The sequence below is a fragment of the Pinus tabuliformis genome, chromosome 1_1 (genome assembly GCF_031772625.1).
Source record: "Pinus tabuliformis cultivar Carrire ecotype Pingquan chromosome 1_1, CPIR1, whole genome shotgun sequence".
In the NCBI taxonomy this organism is placed as follows: domain Eukaryota; kingdom Viridiplantae; phylum Streptophyta; class Pinopsida; order Pinales; family Pinaceae; genus Pinus; species Pinus tabuliformis.
The window spans coordinates 967,476,932-967,495,865 of record NC_142297.1 but is presented as its reverse complement, the minus strand read 5'-3'; the positions used below and the strand labels follow the sequence as shown (position 1 = coordinate 967,495,865).

The 18,934-nt window shown below is 39.1% G+C and overlaps 1 protein-coding gene across 3 annotated transcripts in view; it reads right to left on the bottom strand.

Moving 5' to 3' along the window:
• Positions 1-18,934, bottom strand: part of LOC149217728 (uncharacterized) — a 376,727-nt gene that overhangs the window by 130,835 nt on the left and 226,958 nt on the right. For all 3 annotated transcript variants that reach the window (XM_089393070.1, XM_089393071.1, XM_089393072.1), the window contains exons 12-18: positions 18,548-18,798; positions 17,956-18,237; positions 17,644-17,803; positions 17,331-17,452; positions 16,920-17,169; positions 16,653-16,780; positions 16,242-16,485 (exon numbers count right to left, since the gene is read on the bottom strand). In XM_089393070.1, coding sequence (XP_089249196.1) covers positions 16,242-16,485; positions 16,653-16,780; positions 16,920-17,169; positions 17,331-17,452; positions 17,644-17,803; positions 17,956-18,237; positions 18,548-18,798 — 1,437 coding nt within the window. The remainder of the gene's footprint in view (positions 1-16,241; positions 16,486-16,652; positions 16,781-16,919; positions 17,170-17,330; positions 17,453-17,643; positions 17,804-17,955; positions 18,238-18,547; positions 18,799-18,934) is intronic.

Genomic DNA, 18,934 nt, shown 5'->3' with positions numbered 1-18,934 from the left:
ATCTCCCTTTTGGGGAAACGTCCCCCCTGCGTCTCCCCAAAAGGGCGACGTGGGTAAACATTTCCCCAAACGTCCCCTTGTCCCGGGTGCGTGGGGTGCACGCACCCGACCCTGGGGGACCTGTCCCCGTGGAACACTGCTTTGACCAAGGCATTTGGCCTTGAGACCTCTTCTTCCCCTCCATTCCATCATCGCTCATATGACACCTATCAATTGAAGGGAGGGCTTAGGATACGTCACTTCCCTTTAGGGGTTAGAGATGCTTAATAAGGTCATCTATTGGCTAATCCTACCTAGGGAGGTAACACCATTACATGAATAAGGCCCCCATTTTAGGAAAGGAATGTGGTATGAAGTGTCATATTGCCCACTATTTGCAAGCTTGGTTCACATAGATGCAAAAATGATTAAATGTACCTAATGTCATAAGTTGCAGCACTAGATATTGTGTGTGATTGGCAGGTGGTTTCATTATGGGTTGGACAACTTGATTGGGGCCCAAGTCCATCAAAAATCATATTGACACCCTACAAGTGCAACATTGAGATCCATGGGTCTTTTATCACTTGCAGAGCATCACTGCATTCCATGGGCACCTACAGCACCCCAGCAATCTACACTACACCCCATATCCTTGGACTACTATGCCCTAGCTAACGTAGCAATGATCACATGATTTGGCAGTTGATGCGAGACCCAGATGAGGTTTGTCTCACCCCTTGAAACATGGGAGGGTTAGCACCATCCTCAAAGCCCTCAACATTGGAGTAGAACCAAACTATTTCATCACTTAGAGACCCATGAGACCAGCTTTTGTGCCCCAAACTCAAAATAGGGGTCCATGGGATGATTTACATGGAGCTCTAGGGACCAACCCCTAGGTCGTGACTTTTGGGGCCTTCTACACTCATTTTGGCACTAGAGGAGCCCAACACATGCCCTAGAAGGGCCTATGCATGCACGATGCCAACATTTTGAACTCTTTATGGGCTAATTATTATGATTTTACATTGGTTACTATGTCAACCTGTGACCTAGGGGTCTCTCTTGCCCATCACTTTATGATTTTAGGGGCTTATAGGCTAAATTCGAGTTAAGAAGGCATGTATAAATAACATATCACTCGTTTGTGATCAATCATCATCATCACATGGGATTTCGATCTCCTTAGAGAGACCCACACTTGTTCTTTTCTTGGATTCTTGGATGATTAGATGCATTTTGATATTTGGAGCTGAATTTTGGACATCTTTTGGAGCTATTTTTGGCATAATGGATGGAATTTCTTACTAAAATGTCTTGTAAGAGCTTTAGTCTTGAAGATCTTTCTTTTCATGTCTAATGTATGGAATGAGTAGTTCTAATCTATGCTAAATTTGTGCCCTAAATTTTGATAAGTATCTATTGAATGCTAATTAGTGTTGAAAATGTAACTAGTGTCAGTCTTCAAAATGTAACAAAATGTAAAATGTATCATTGATTATATTTATTATTATTATTACTAGTCAAAGCATGTTCTACATGCTTATAGGGTCAATTGAGTCAAAAAGAGTCAAAATAATTTATTGTGAGTCAAAAGAATTTGTAATTGAGTCAAAGTCCCATTTGGACTTTTGAAAGAAAAAGAAAATACTTTTTTATGGAGTCAAAAAGTCAAAATGTTAACAGAAAGAACAAGTCGGCCCTAGGGGAAGCTATTTGACCCTCTTGGATGTGTACATATAGAGGACAATTCGACCACTTGAGGAGCTAATCAATTGAACCATTATCATCAATGATTTATGTGCTAAGATAAGAACAACAACAAAGTCAAATGAGAGAGAAGGAGGTCAAAAAAGTGAGAAAATGAATTGATATCTACTCTTATTTTATCCACACGTGCGAGATTTTTATGCGGTTTTCTAAGGCTATCTCAGGGGCCAAAATTTCAAGGGTTGACTAGATTTCAGAGTTAACCAACATTGACTTATTTATTTTGACTTGGTTGGATGTGACACGAAGGAGGGATGACTTGGGTCTTTGTGGCAGTCTTGGTCTTCATCTTCGTCTTGGGTTTTGGATATCTCACTTTGAACTGATTCTATAAGAAGAGGATTTCCTTGGGTTTTCCCCCTTGTGGGGTTTTGCTTTAGCTTGGAGCCTAATTTCTTGTGTTCCTTTGTTTCTTTGTGATCTTCATGTATTGTATTTTTGGTAATCGCTTGATGAAGAAGATAATATAAATAATAAGAAGTCAACAAATACTCACAAGTAATTATCAAGTTAAGAGGAATCAACCCTAATCTACAAGCTTCTTGGTATCTCAAGAACTCGAAAAAAATTGCATGCATTATTCATACATGATGTTAGAATTTCTAAGTCTATTTGTTAGAAATCCTTCATGTACTTTTTGATTTATTTCTTCCTACTTGTTTTGTTAATTAACAAGTTATTTACCATGTAAATACTGAGAATAAATACAAGTACATGCTCAACACATACAGATCATCAACTAAAGGAAAAAACAAGAACACAAGTGACACTGTGATTTTTGGACTAATGTCCCCAAAAAAACCCAATGTGGGAAAACCGGTGCAGTTATCTGAGGGTTTTATTATTAAGCAGTTTCATAATACAATCTGGGTGCCAAAAATGGCTCACCCAACAAAGAATGCCCTTGGAAGTAGTACCTCTCAGTTGGAGACAGATATTTCGGCTAAAAACCTCGGATGAACAATCCCACAGCTCTCAGCTCCAAACTGCCCCACGAAATCTCCCAGCGTCAGCCTCTAGGGACTGCGTCAGCTTGTCTAGCCCAGCGTTAGCCCAACTAGCCCTGCGTCAGCCTCTGGTGTCCCTGCGTCAGCCTCGTTGGCTCTCCTCAGGCATTGCGCAACTCCTGGCTGCCTCTGCGTGGCCTCTAGCTGCCTCTGTGTGGCCTCTAGCTAGCTCTGCATCCCTCTCTCCCGGCTTTTGTGCTGATGCTCCCGGTACCCTCTCTGCCTCTCTACTTCTGTATTCACTACCCCTCAGTTGCAAGTCTGATCACTCCTTCGATTTCCTCAGCAAGCCCTGCCCTAGAAATTCGAATTCTTGATCAACTCGGTGTATTCTCCAAGTGACCCTAAAGCCTCCTCTTATACTTTTCACGTTGACAATTCAACGGTCTAGATTAAGTCCCTAGTCAACGGCTAAAATTAGATCTGGCTTGATCCATGACTTTTGGACAATTCTAACTCAATTTTATATTAATTCACATTAATATTTCATTTTCCCTAAGTTTAGACTTAGGGACTCCATTAAAAATATTAATTATTTTAGTGTCTCCCAAATCGTTTAGATTCTGCCCAAACCGTTTCTGGGTATTGGAGATCTCATGTGCTTTAGCCTCTCCACCAATTTTCGTGGCTAGAGCACATCCAATGCTACCCCAAATCAACACATGACATCATAAGAATTATCCTAGTGGTGAAATTCTTTGAAGCTCTTCCAATTGTTGAGAAATCTAGGGCATGAATAGTTAAAAGGTTTCTCTGCTTGATAATTGCTTGTGATATACTTTTACTTCTTAGCTTATAGTCTTTCCTTCGTTATGTTATTATTGTGTTCCTTTCATCAAGACAATTACCAATATGCACAATAAAAGACAAGTGATACAGTAAGTAGACTTGTTAGCTAGGGCCAAAACCTCTCACCTCTTGAGAGGAAAACCCAATCAAAATTCTTCTTCTAGATCTTCAATTGATGAGTACCAATACCATGGCAAAGACCCTTGACTCTAGTATCCTCCCAAGAACCTTGTCACTGACCTTGATGTTCTGCCTCTTCCCTTCCTTGACTTTCTTCTTGATCTCGAACTGCTCTCCTCGGCTCCTTCTAGAGAAAATCGGTCTTTATCCTTCACACCGGCTTCTCCTCGAATTCCTATAGAGAAACTCAATCTCTATGATCTTACTGGCTTCTTCTAGAGAATCTAGGTCTTTAGATCTCTATCTTAGTCACCCAGAACATGTATCCCAGAAGAATCCTTCCTTCATTGACCCCAGAAGAAAACTAAGCTTCGCTGACCCAGAAGAAACTTCCTTCGCTGCCCCAAAAGAGTCCTCCTTTACTATGCCCAGAAGAATCCTCTTTCTCCCTTCTTTGCACTTCTCTTTGTAGCCTCTTTCTTCGCACTTCTCTTCACCGAATGTATGTCGAGTTGCTTGCTTCTATGTGAGTCGTGTGTGTCTATATATACACCCTTCCTCATGTCCTATAGGCCGACATGATGACTAGAGGTTAGGCCAAATTCTTCTAGCAAGTTCTCCCATTGTTGTAGGCCGACTTGAAGAGGATAAGTGACAAGGTCTTAGAGGATACTTTACATAGACAAGTTTGAACTTTTACAAAGTGTAACATGACTTCATTACATGACAATGACTAACATTTTATGATTAGATGACAAATCATTCCTAAAGACTCTCAATGGGAGTCTTGACTCAAAAATAAAATCTCTTCCTCATGAAACCCGTGAAGCAAGCAATACAATAATTTTATTTTTCTTCTTTATATGTCATTTACATAAAATCATAATTACATGTCATTATGTAGACCGAACCTAGCTACACTTTTCAACACTCCCTCTTAACTAGGGAGGTATTCATAATGGTACTTGGACATTCTCAATTTGAAGAATTTCTCATAATAAGAATTTCGGATAGGTAACTCATTTGTATAGCATCATATCAACCAGCATTGTTACATGGCAAGGCCTTGACTAACTACTCCATCTCTCCACAAGATCTGAGCTCAATGCTGGCGAGACCAATGATTTATAGACAATCCCATCATTGTCTCTCCCAGAGTACCCTACCCGGGTACTCAGGGTGTGTTCCATGAGGACTATTCTTATCTTGGACTCCCCAGCCCCCAAAGAAAATCTGTCCTCCATGACCACTCTTCTATTGGATGCCCCATCTCATCCTCAAAGTATCAGATGCCAAATAATTACCCAATCCTCCATTACGTCTTCCCTAAGTTGCACGAAAAGCCGAAACGTTTCAGAGTTTCTGAAACGGGTACATTTAGAAACATCACCTCCCAAGAATGGAAACGTCAGCTGAAACGCCAACTGAAACATCATATATGTATATATATAAAAGAAAAACACTATAAGCAAGTGAATAACAAATTATCTTGCAAGTAAAAAGGGAATAAGACCCATAGATGACAATCTAGAAGGAAAACCAAGTCTATAATAACTCTCATAGATGATTACATGATGGTCGAGTTTCAGTCGAGTTTCAGAGTTTCGAGTACAGGTACAGCGCGAAGCGTCAGGTTCCTAGAAGTTTCGTGCAACGTAGGTCTTCCCAGGTGAAGACCAAAATGACATGTCTATCTCTCCCTCTCAAATAGGGAGGACATATTTCAATAAAGGAATGTACTCATTCCTACAAAAGGAATGTACCTAAGCTCCCACTTGGCTTAGGAATTCCAAGTTTCTTCCAACTTCCAAGTAAGAAACTTATTTTCAAGCTCCCTCTTAACTAGGGACCTACAACAACTCCTCATGTGGAGATCATGGAATAACCAGCTGCTTGAAGAACTGCTCTTTTCCTTGATGTCATAAATTTCTTTTGTCATGGAGTCTTCATCTTTTGGGTCTCCTTCATAGGGCACAAACCATCCATCACTTTCATCCATGAGTTAGTCATGTCCTCATTTCATCAGAAAGTGAACCATTAGTTTTCCATCTGGCTTTGCTTCATGTCATGTTGCATTCTTTATGCCATATTTTCTAGAGGGATCTTACATCCTTCAATATGGTCTCCCTATAAGTCATCTACGGATCTTCCCTTTGACAGTCCTATATAAGCACATCCAGATGTTAGTTCAAAAGTAAAAATGAACTCTTAAATCAAAAATTACCTTTGTGATGAACTTTCATCATCACATCTTCCTGTAGGTATCAGCATCCTGCATGCAAATTGACACATCTCCTAAGGATATTCATTGTCAAGGGCCTCCATCTTTTTCCGTTCTTATCAGAGTCTTCATATCTTTCTGGGAGATATTATAGTCAACTATTTTTGGTCTTGAATGTTGAATGCCTTTTACTTTTGTTGCATATTTTACTATCTCTTCCCTTTTGACACACTTCATTCCCAGGAGCTTCCAATCAAAGTTTCCTCAGTTGTAGTCAGCTTCCTTCATGATTCATATCAGAACATATTACGTTGATTTCATCTAGTGTGACTTATGTCTTTCTGCAATCATTCAGAGGAGGAGATCCCTTCTTATTTTGATCATGTTTCCCAAGATGAAAATAGTGATCCATATTATCTGCAACCATATGACATGACTTTCATAATAACCTACGTAAGCATACATACCTCATATTTCCTTTCAGTCATCCAGACTTCCTCTACCAGCTTTATTTGAACAAAAGAACTTTATCTTTTAGACCTTCTTCATTGTTATGTCATCATACCATCATTCCTTGAATCCCACGAGTTGGAATTCCTGATGAAACACTTGCTTTCTTTTTAGATCAGTGAATCCTTTGATAAGGATTCTATGAGAGAAACTTGAGGATCTTTCATATCCTCACCTGGTAGATGTTTCCTCCTTGATGATTGTACGATGATCCCAGTCGATGATGACCTATACTTCTTTCTATAAGTATCACTTGAGGTTTCAATGAGGTTTCCAAGAGCTCCCATTCTTTGTAATTAATAGAATTTATTCCAGACATCCTTTCTGCTTCCCATGTCAAGAGCTCTTACTTCTAATGCTTCTATCACAATGTTATTTTCTAATCTGATGCATCCTATCTTATTTACACTACCTCCTATCTATAAATTACAAGTGGAAAGTACCTGAGGTTCTTTCATCTCAGTCATAGTAGAGATCTTTTGTTTCTTCCTTCTTAAGCTTCTTTGTCTCAGGTTCTTTCACTTCCTCTGCAATATGGGCTTCTTCCCTATCCCTCTTGTCCTTCTTATGTTTAGGACTATGATGCAGGAAACATGGGGGGAGGTCTGTTTCCGGCCGGAAACTGGGACGAAACGTGGAAACGCGTTTGGTACGGCCGTGAAACGCGTTTCCGGCCGTACTGCCACATTTCCCGAAACGGAAACGTGGCCAGTACAGCCGGAAACGCGTTTCACAGCCGTACAACCCACATTTCCCAAATAACTTGTGTTTTTTTTTTTATTTTTTTTAGGTTATCTAGTGAATTCTAGAAGCCTATCTAAACTTATAAAAGAGAAGTTTGTCTTATTCTCTCATCACACTATTCAGCAAGTCGTTTCTCTTGGAGACTGGCAGTTGTTTAAGCTAGGGTGTTTTGAGCAGTGAGCAAAGTAGATTTCAGCAGCAGGAGAAAGAGATTTCAGCAGCAAGAGAGAGATTTCAGCAGCAGATTTGGCTCAGCTACAGCCATATTTCTCTTCTCTTTTCTGGCATTTTGGGGTAGTTTCAGCCACAGAAAATTAATTTGGGTAAGCCACATTCATTTTGTTAGTTTTTTCTTACTATTTCTTCAATTTTTCTAGGGTTTATGCAGCCAGAAATATGAAAAACGTTTTTTATTTATAGATTTGTTTTTTAAATTTATTTTTGCAGCAGATTTGGCTCAGCTACAGCCATATTTCTCCTCTTTTCTGGCATTTTAGGGTAGTTTCAGCCACAGAAAATTAATTTGGGTAAGCCACATTCATTTTGTTAGTTTTTTCTTACTATTTCTTCAATTTTTCTAGGGTTTATGCAGCCAGAAATATGAAAAACGTTTTTTATTTATAGATTTGTTTTTTAAATTTATTTTTGCAGCAATGGCTTCCAGCCAAAGTGCAGCTGCAAGTTCAAGCCCTAGGGCCAACCCAAGGGCTGAATATTATCCTCTTTGGAGGCATGTGATGAAGCTTCAAAGATGTGGAGGTGGTGGCTCATGGGAATGGCGATGCAATCTTTGCAATAATACGTACAAGGGCTCCTACCCAAGAGTGAAGGCACATCTATTGCATGGAGGAGGACAGGGGGTTTCAGGTTGCACAAAAACAGCAGATCCATTGGCAAGGAGGGCATATCAAAGAGAGCAAGATGAGGCGGATGGTACTAAGAGAAGGCATGATGACCTTACTCAAGCTCCATCTAACATTGAGCCAAGGATTGTAGCTGAAGCAAGAAAGAGGAGAGTTGGTCACACTCAACAACATGAACAACTAGCACCCAAAAATACCAGAGGCCCAGGGGCATCCCCTTCAGTTCAGGATAGCAAAATTGCTAGATTGGTGAATGTGCAAGCAAGAGAAGAAACTGATTCCAGAGTGGCTAGGTGCATTTATGCATGTGGTATCCCATTCAATGTTGTTCGCTCTCCTTACTAGCAAGATATGATAAGGGCAGTTAACAAAGCTCCTCAAGGGTACAAGGGGCCCAACTATGAGAAAGTCAGAACCCAGCTTCTCAAAAATGAGAAGGACCTTGTCAAGGAAATTTTAGCTCCAATTCGTTCTTCCTGGAGTAGCTCTGGGGTTACCATAGTCTCAGATGGTTGGACAAATATAAGGCGCAGACCATTGATAAATATCATTGCGACTTCCCCCAAACGAGCAATGTTTATCAAGGCAGAAGACTGCTCAGGAGAGGTGAAAGATGTGCAGTTCATTACTGATGTTATTATAAAAGCTATTGAACAAATAATGCCTAACAAGGTAGTGCAAGTTATCACGGATAATGCACCAGTTTGCAAAGCTGCAGGTTTAATTATTGAGGGGAGGTATGACCACATATTTTGGACACCATGCATTATCCATAATCTGAATCTGATCTTAGAGGAGATCGACAACAAAGTTTCCTAGATAAAGGAACTCACAGGGGAAGCAATGGAGATTATCAAATTCATCACCAACCACCACCAGTCTCAGCCCATATTTCGAGAGTACTCCAAATTGAAGTTGTTAAAAGTTGTTGAGACAAGATATGCCTCAAACTTCTTGATGTTGCGCCGCCTTGTTGAGGTTAAGCATGCATTAGTTTCTATGGTGGTGAGTCAACTTTGGATTGAGTGGAGACAAGCAGATTCAGAGCGGGGATCTATGGTGCATAGATTGTGCCTTGATGAGGATTGGTGGAGCAAGGTAGATTTCTTGCTAAAGTTCACAACACCTGCATTTGAGCTTCTCCGGAGTGCTGACACTGACCAACCTTTCTTGGGAGAGGTATATGATGGCATGGATTCCATGGTTGAGAAAACTATGGAAATCATTTCGCAAGAGTCTCCACAACTTTTGTTTGTTGATGATCATTTTGCTGGTTTGATCAAGAAAATCATTGTTGATAGGTGGAACAATTTCAATACTCCATTGCACACTTTAGCACATGCTTTGAACCCCATTTTTTATGAGGAGGAGCTTATTGCTCAAAGCAATGGGAAGAGGAAGGCACGCCATAAGGATAGAGAGGTGGCTAATGGGGTGAAAAAAGCCCTTATGAGAATGTTTCCTTCTCATCTACATAGGGAGGTAAAGGAGGAATTTGCCAGTTTTGTTGCAGGAATAGATGATTATGCAGATATATCAGCTTTGGAGGAAAGAAGCACCATGAATCCAGTTAGGTGGTGGATTTGTCATGGAGCAAATGGTGTACATTTGCAAAACCTTGCCATTCGTATTCTTTCACAAGTGGCAAGCTCTTCATCAGCAGAAAGGAATTGGAGCACTTATGTTTTTATTCATTCTGTGAAGCACAATAGGTTGGGCTCACAGAAAGCAGAGGATCTTGTTTATGTGCACTCCAACCTTCGCCTTGCATCTCGTAGGGGTCCAGAATACAACAGTGATCCTTCTAAAGAATGGGATGTGGATGCACAAAATCCTGATTTGGAGCTCTCTCTTGCTGCCTTGAATATTGAGGCCGAGTCTAGAAGTGGAATTGGTGCATTATCTTCTTCAACACCACCATCCAATGTTGAGCATTGTGTTGCTTCTATTTTTGATGAGGATTGTTATGATGAGGATTAGTCTTTTGTCTCTATAGTTCTTGCAGCCTTATAGTCTTTATTGTACTTGCATCTTCGTATACTAATATAAATAAAGGTTGATTTTGAGATTTTGCCCTTGGATATATAATAAAGGTTGCTTTTGGATTTTCCTATATTTTTATTTTCATTATGTGATCATTCATGACTCATGAGTAAATGTGATGTAAATTTAATCTTCATGTTTAAATGTAATAAATTATAATGTATCATTAATGCTTTATGATTGCACATATATATAATAATTTTTAAATATTTTTAATATATATCTATATATATATATATATATATATATATATATATATATATATATATATATATATTCGTGTTTCCCCATTTCCAAAATTTGGGGAGGTCGCATTTCGTATCGCTTCCCGTTTCGGAAACTTGTTTCCGTTTCCCCGTTTCGTGCAACTTAGGTTTAGGACAATCTCTTCTATAGTGCCCAAGTTCCTGACATCCATAGCATCTTATCTTAGCCATGTTCTTCTTTTTCTTTGGAGGACCAAAATTTCCAAATTTCCCTTTTCTTCTTGTCACTAATTGATCCCTTCTATCTGATCTTTTGTTACTTTCTTTCTTCAATCTTTCTTCTTTTTCCTTGCAGAGAGACCATAATTTGATGAATGGGATAACTTCCTCTTCCTTAGTAGATATGAGGTTACCTTGTTCATCAGTCAATGCATTTAGAATAACGGAGATCATTTCTTTATCAGATACCATCTCTCCTAGATCCTGCAATTGACCTTTTATTTGAGATGCTTTTGAAAGGCATGATGATATCCCTTCATCCTTTGACACCTTCAATTTATATAGATTAGATCTAAGTGATATGGTCTTTTATATTGTGATTTCAGAGAAAAGTTCTACCTTTTTATCATATATTTCTTTAGATGTCTCCAATTCAGCTACATTGGAAATGAGAGGATCTTTGATGGATTCCTTAAGAATATTTTGAGCCTTTAGATCCCTTTCCATGTATTCAGATAATGCTTGTTCTTCGGATGGCTTGGAGACTTTTCCATGGACATGATCAATGACTTCATTTACTTCAAGGACTATGTCCATCCTTATTTTACATTCAAGGAAGTTTGATATCCCAACCAGCTTATGGTTCTCCTTGAAACATGATGTCAGTTTTCCTAGATTAGATTATAATTAAAAGGTACTTACTTGTGAAGGTAGAATCTTCAACATGAAGATGAACTTGTTGCTTCAAAGGATCCTTTTAAGAAGGTTCTTACTTCAATGAGGGAACGTTGCCTTCTTTAGGATGATTTTCTTCCAAATGAGATCCTTGCGTCAATAAAGAGAAGATTGCCTTTCGATCTAGCCTTCCTTAGTTTGAAGAGCTTCTACTCCTTTGATGATGTATGAGTGATGATCTCAAAAGTGCTTCTTAGGTTTCGGTCTTTCTTCCTGCTTCCTTCTTGAAGATAATTTCAAGACTCTTGCTAGAGTATATTTCTTCAATCTAGGGTTTTGGTAGATCTTGATCTCTTGCTTGGTGTTCTTTGACTTGCATAGATCCTTCTTTGAAGCTTGATTCTCATGTGTCTACTTGCTTGAATGCCCCTTCTTGACTTTAGCACCTTAGCTCTGATTCCATGTTGAGAAATCTAGGGCATGAATAGTTAAAAGAATTCTCTACTTAATAATTGCTTGTGATATACTTTTACTTCTTAACTTATAGTCTTTTCTTCGTTATGATATTATTGTGTATGAAAATTTATGAATCTAACAAATCATAAATCCCACTGCAGTAAACTGATTTGCATTACCTACTTGTGTTCTTCATTTTAACAAGTTATTTTCAAAAATATTTAGAAAATATTAATGCAAATACACTGCAACCTACACCAATATACAGATCAAGTACTGAAAAAAATAAATGAGACAGCCACACAAAGGACACACTTATTTTTGGACTAAACGTCCCCAGAAAAACCCAGCGTGGGAAAAATGGTGAAGCAAATATGGGGGTTTTATTATTAAGAAGATTTTTTAATACAACTAGGGTGCCAAATCCGGCTCACCCAACAGAGAATAAACCCAGCATAAGTACCTATATCCGGGGACAGAAATTTTGGCAAATCCAGCAACTGGATGAACAAACCCCACAAGTGATTGCGTTGTCCCCAGTGTTGTGCAGTGATGGCTACTCCCAGCTCTGCGTTGGAGCTGCGTCACCTCCTCTAGGAGCTGCGCCGCCCTCCCAGGGAGCCTTCCCGGCTCAAAAATCGATCTGCCAAACTGATGCCTGATCTGCCTCACAGAAAACCCATCACTGCCTCTAAGAGACTGCGTCAGCTCTCTAGCCTCTACGTCACCCTCCTGAAGCTGCGGTGTCTCTCTCTGGTGCTGCACTGTCTCTCTGTTATGTATTTTGGGCCTTGGACGAAAGTCCCACTGTCAAACTGCCCCCCTTTGCACTAGAAGCTTAATCTGAAATTCTTAGCAAACCATGCCCCAAAATTTTGATTTATACTTTTCCTGTTGAGAAATCAACAGTCGTGATCTAATCTCTAATCAATGGCCAAGATTAAATTAGACTTGATCCTCATCACTTAGAAGCTTCTCACCCATATTTGCATTAATTCACTTTAATTATTTTAATTTCCTAAGCTTTAACTTAGGCACCATTAAAAATAGTTAATTATTTGAATAACATGCACTTCGGGTGGAATTTCTCCAAACGATTTCTAGGTCTTGGAGATCCCATGTGTTCTAGCCGCTCCACTAAATTTCGGAGCTAGAATACATCCGATGCTACCCAAAAAATCAACATGTCCTTCATCAAGACAATTACCAATATGCACAATAAAAGACAAGTGACACAGTATGTAGGCTTGTCAGCCAGAGCCAAAACCTCTCACCTCTTGAGAGGAAAACCTTATCAAAATTCTTCTTCTAGATCTTCAATTGATGAGTACCAAGATCATGACAAATATCCTTAACTCTAGTATCCTCCCAAGAACCTTGTCACAAATCTTATGTTCTGCCTCTTCCCTTTCTCGACTTTCTTCTTGATCTCGAACTGCTCTCCTCAGCTCCTTCTAGAGAAACTCGGTCTCTATCCTTCACACTGGCTTCTCCTTGACTTCCTATAGAGGAAATCGATCTCTATGATATTACTGGCTTCCTCTAGAGAATCTTGGTCTCTAGATCTCTATCTCGATCACCCATAACAAGTATCCCGAAAGAATACTTCCTTTGCTAACCCCAAAAGCAAACTCTCCTTCGCTAACCCATAAGAAACTTCCTTCACTACCCCAGAAGAGTCCTCCTTTGCTATGCCCAGAAGAATCCTCTTTCTCCCTTCTTCGCGTTTCTCTTTGTAGCCTCTTTCTTCGCACTTCTCTTCACCGAATGTATGTTGAGTCGCTTGCCTCCAAGTGAAGCCGAGTGTGGCTATATATACACACTTCCTCATGTCCTTTAGGCCGACATGATCACTAGAGATTAGGCCGACTTCTTCTAGCAAGTTCTTCCATCGTTGTAGGCCGACTTGAAGAGGATAAGTGACAAGGTCTTGGAAGATACTTTACATAGACAAGTTTGACCTTTTACAAAGTGTAACATGACTTCATTACATGACAATGACTCTAACATTTTATGACTAGATGACCAATAATTCCTAAAGACTCTCAATGGGAGTCTCCACTCAAAAGTAAAATTTCTTGCTCATGAAACCGTGAACCAAGCAATACAATAATTCTATTTTTATTCTTTACATCTCATTTACATAAAATCATAATTACATGTCATTATGAAGACGGAACCTAGTTACACTTTTCAACACCAATTGACTCGATTATTCCTTGAGTAGGTAAATGCTTGAAATTTGAGCTAGGGCATCAAATTTCAGCCTCCCTAAAAGCAATATTGGCTTATATTTGACATCCATGACTCCATATACCCAAGGGGCAAGGCACTAGTCCACGTCTTTGGTGATCAACCTAAATTTTAATCCATTTTCTCTCACTAAAAATTTGCTCCTTTCAAACATAGAGAAGAAACTACGGCTTAGTTTGAATTTCTAGGGAGAAGGGTTTTTCAAAATTTGTGAGCCTAAACATCAATTTGACTTGGTTTGCCACAAAATCTCTCAATTTGGTGGGCATTATTGGGTAGAAACTGTTGGGTAGCGCAAGCCCCACGGAACGGGTATGGGGTGTGAAGCCCAGAATTTTGGGTAATATTAGGGTAAAAGACTCCGCAGAAAGCGCGGAGCGTGAACTATAGTAGGTTGAGTCAAAGGGTAGTCTGCCCAAAAATAATGTAAAGAAATAGTAATAGAGTCGGCCCACGGAGGGATCGCGGGCCAAGGGAGAGTATAAATAGAGCGTGGTTCTATGAGGGAAAGGGAGTTCTTTGAAAAAATGGAATGTAATGGGTTCTGAAAGGCAATAGCTTGAAAGCATCTGTAAGTCTAAGTCAAGGGAGTAGGGTAGAAGGTAGAGGCTCTACAGCTGTGTGCGCAGAGGCCTGGTAAGTCCGTAGTTGTGTGCGCAGACCCCTGCAGCTGAGTGCGCAGGGTAGATCTGGATGTATTGGTGAAAATTGAAAATAAAGATAAGTTTCTTCTTAATACGGTGCTAATTGCGACTTCATTGTTTTATGATAAATGAACTATTGTGATTTCTGCATTTGCTACGATTGAATACAGGTGAGCTGGGTTAATCTTGATGCGGAAAGTAACCAAAAGTAATAAATGTTTGCTTAAAGACCGCTTTGACTAGACCAAACCAACTGACTCAATTTGTAATAAGGGCGATTAGGATATTCTAATCTGCGCGGATCTGGCGCAGCGCGAGGCTGCAGAACAGCGCGCGAGCCCCAACCCACATCCAAGACATCCCCAGGGTGTGGAAACCTGGTTCCAGCACCCTCCCCTTCTACCTCAGGTGAGACCTCAGTCCGCGCTTCGCGGGCCGTTGCCGAAAGCGCCGGTAGCTGCGGGATTTGTTTGGCTAAAAAATTCTTCTGAACCTGGGTCAGGCCCAAATAAGCCAACAGGCATCCACTCAAATTTCGTCCATAAATTCTCTTTCCCTAGATGTTTTCCCTAAGAGGGAAACCCTAGTCTTTATTCTCTAAACTTAAAGACTTGTTTGAGGGTTTCATGATCCTTGGAGTAGCCGATTTTCATTGTAAGAAACCCTTTCCCTCTAATCTTGACCTTGAGAACACTTATTATCATTGAAAACCTTGAAGCCCCAGGCCTGAACCTTGTTTTTTAGGGCTTTTCTTTGAGAGCAATTTGCTTATTCGAAGCCTTGAACCATTACTGAATCTCTCTCTTGAATGAACTCTAGTAGGGTCATTGTGTACATCATCATTAACATATCTATTTTAAGTGATTCCTCTATCACTGAGACTCCTCCCATCAATGAAAATCTGTAAGGAGCAGGGGGTTTTGGCTGAGGTGACATTGGGCCTTTACCCCGTTGTTGTCTCATTGTCTACTTTATACCTTGTAGGGTTTCCCTCTCCAAGGCCTGCTATTTTGCGGCAACAAGTACAATTTTGTTTTTCAAAAACAAATAAAGTGCTATTGTATCACATGACATTGCCCTTACTTAAAAAACAAAATAGGTAAAACAGATGATATTACCCACCCAAGACATTCCTATCAATTACAAAGACAATTGATCATAAAACACATAAATCAAACCTACCAATGCAACTGTACAAATAAACCACACTGTCCTTGGGAACTACTTTACATCTCCAGCAGGAATGTACTGCTAGTAATCTACCTTTAGATCAGACAAATCTCATGTTTCTATCAGCATTTTTGGGCTCCAATCTTAGAATACGTTTGCAAAAATCTAAACCCTGTCAACGGTGGCAATACTGAGCATTCATGCAATTGTGTTATGCACTCAAAGGAAAGGAAGCATGGACTACACCCATCAAATTTCCCATGGAAAATCACAGAATGATCAAATAAGGAAGTACATTTGGTGATACTAACTGCAATACACTGAAAAATGTTGTCTTAATATAGGGAACAGAGTGATAGAGAGATGTAAGAGACAATGGGGAGACCATTTGTTTGGACTTTGAGGCAGTGGTACTATAAACTTTAAAGACTACGCATGCAAAATGTTTTATATACAATATACTCACAAGATCAAGTCTCATGCTAAATGCAGTAAGAATAATTTGTGTTACAGTTATGTGCTATAATATGTAACTGCTATAGGAAAAAAAAAAGGCTATGAGCCCAAACCTGAGAAACAAGCTTGATCTTCACATGGTGGAATGCACTTTTCTGTCTCTGAAGTGCCACATTCAGCATTTACAAAGCAACCAACACTGGAATCTCCCAATGTCAACATGTCTGAAGAATTTTCTTCATTTATTAGGGCATCTGTTTGAATGGAAGAATCCTTATTGCACTCGGTAAATTGCTTTTCCTGAACCTTTACAGCAAACTGCTCCTTCTCCCCAGGATGATTAACTTCCCTTGCAGCCTAAAACTACTTTTATTATTTTCTCATTTTATAATCAGAACATAAACAAATATGCATGTGCTTTTGGCACCAATTAAGAAAAGCAAGCAAAAAGCATTACAGAAGGTCTGGGCCAATACATCTTCAAAACTAGATATAGTGCCAAAAGAAAAAATATTATAGCTCACCAATATTGGGTCGTCATTGCATTCAGTGATAAAGATATCTTTATTGCTTGCATTGCCACTTGAAGAAGCATAACATTGTAATATATTCATATTAGATCCATCCACGCCCTTGCATTTTGATTGAGCATCTGCCAAAATATTCCGTGTTATATTGTACATGTAACTACACATTCTTGAGATAATTGAACAACTATCCCCATAACATAAAAGATCACTACTTTCTGTACATCATAACTGCCTGAAAATAAGAGAGAACTACATCCTTACCTATAAAACATACTTCACATTCACATGCCTGAACCTTGTTTCTGTTTGGAGATTCAACATTTTCACCAGTTTCAACGAAGCAACCAGTTGAACTTTCCAAAGCAGTAATCCCTTGCATACTGCTGTCATTGTGTTTCTCATCATAAGCTTGTGATAAATTATACAAATTCTCTTGGACAATTCCTTCGGCTTCATCCCTTATACAGCTCTGCTTCTCTTTTACAACCGAAGAGCATCCTTCCCTTGATGCCTGAAATTCATTCAGATTTTCCGCATTCAGTTCCCTAATCTATGAAGCAGTGACAATTATATTGTATGCTTCTGAGCTACCAAAGCAAAATCTTATTGCGAAAGCAAGACATAGAAGAAGAATTGACCATAAATATCTCATCATAAAATATAGAAGCTCACCAACAATGAGCTGACATCATTTTCACCTATCCGCTCATCTCCATCACTTGCATGAATATTCTGATTTTTGCTACCTTCCAAAATAACTGATGCTTTTATTTCTTCACAATTTGATACAGTACCTGTTTTATACTTTAGGAGTTATATCACCGCAAGATATGCAATGACGGTACCTTACTCTACATATCAAGAAAGGAAACCATATGCCATAAAGAAAAATGTGCTTTTGAATCAGAAGATCATTAAACCCAGCATGAAATGCAAACATTGTGTTTACATGAAAAAGCCTCAATTTCCATTTCTAGAAAATTACCTGGAACAGTTTCCATGCCATCAACATGCACAACTGCAACTCCAGAACTCAAATGCTCCTCTAAATTTTGTATGCTTAATTTTTCATCAACTGGAAAAACAGTATGGGAATTGCATGCCAGAGAACTGTCTGCAATAATTTCTTTTTCATGTTCCATCACCTAAGACAAATGAAGGAAAGAAAAATAAGGATATGCAGCATCCTGCAGAAATTTAAAAAAAAAAAAAAAAAACCCACATTCTACACCACATAACCTTCAAAGAAATAGGAAAAGGAAAATAAGTTTGTTGTAGATAGTTCCTTCTTTCTTACCAGAAAGGTGTTGTTATTGTCATCTCTAGCCAAATCTTCATTGTTTATGTCATTCTGAGAATCAACCGCATGCATCACTAAAGATACATTACACTTATCACATTCCAATTCAGCATCACTTCTTAAATTCTCGGACTCATGCCTCAGCCGTATTTTCATATTTTCATGTTCCAAACAAGCACAGCGCTCCTTCAAGGTTTCTACTTCACTTGATAATTCCAAACAATGTTCCTTCTCCTTCTTCAGCTTTAGTTCAAGCTCTTGAGCATGATCTTCCATCATCTGGTCCACAAAGCAAGCACAGGATTGAAAAATAAGAACAAAATCTGAAATCATAAACATCATGTGATGCATAAAAATTACAAGAAGGATTTTCGTCGTGAAAAATACTAACAGATATGATCCATGATTATTAAATCATGTACAAAATAGACTTGAACAAACGATAAATATAATTAGTACACTGCTTTGACTATGAATACAGACAAGAAACCATTGTCACAGAAAATATAACAAAACCAGCTAGGCATCAAAAGTCACTGGCAAGTCTAAACAGTGACAGATATAGTAATAATGGCATCTAAAAGTGTACCTTAACTTTTGCTTCATGGTCCTTCAGCACACTGGCTAATGCTTCTGTATAGACGGCCATTAGTTGTTCACGGTTTTCAAGCTCTTTCTGATTCAATGCACGTTCAATCTCAATGGATATTCTCTCTTTGAGTTCCTCTTCAGTGAACACTAAAACTGAAGAAGAATCCCTGATACATGGTTTCTCTTCCCCTTTATCAGGTGCACTCTCAGACGAAAGACTACCAGATGAACTTCTGTCCTTGACCAAAGCTAATTCCACAAAAAGGCCTCATTAGAAGCCACAAAATATGTCACTAGCACTTAAAATGATCTAACAAAGAAACTGTTAAATATTCCAACTGACAACTTAGTTGCGCTTCCAAGAAATAAATTCACAAGTAACCAA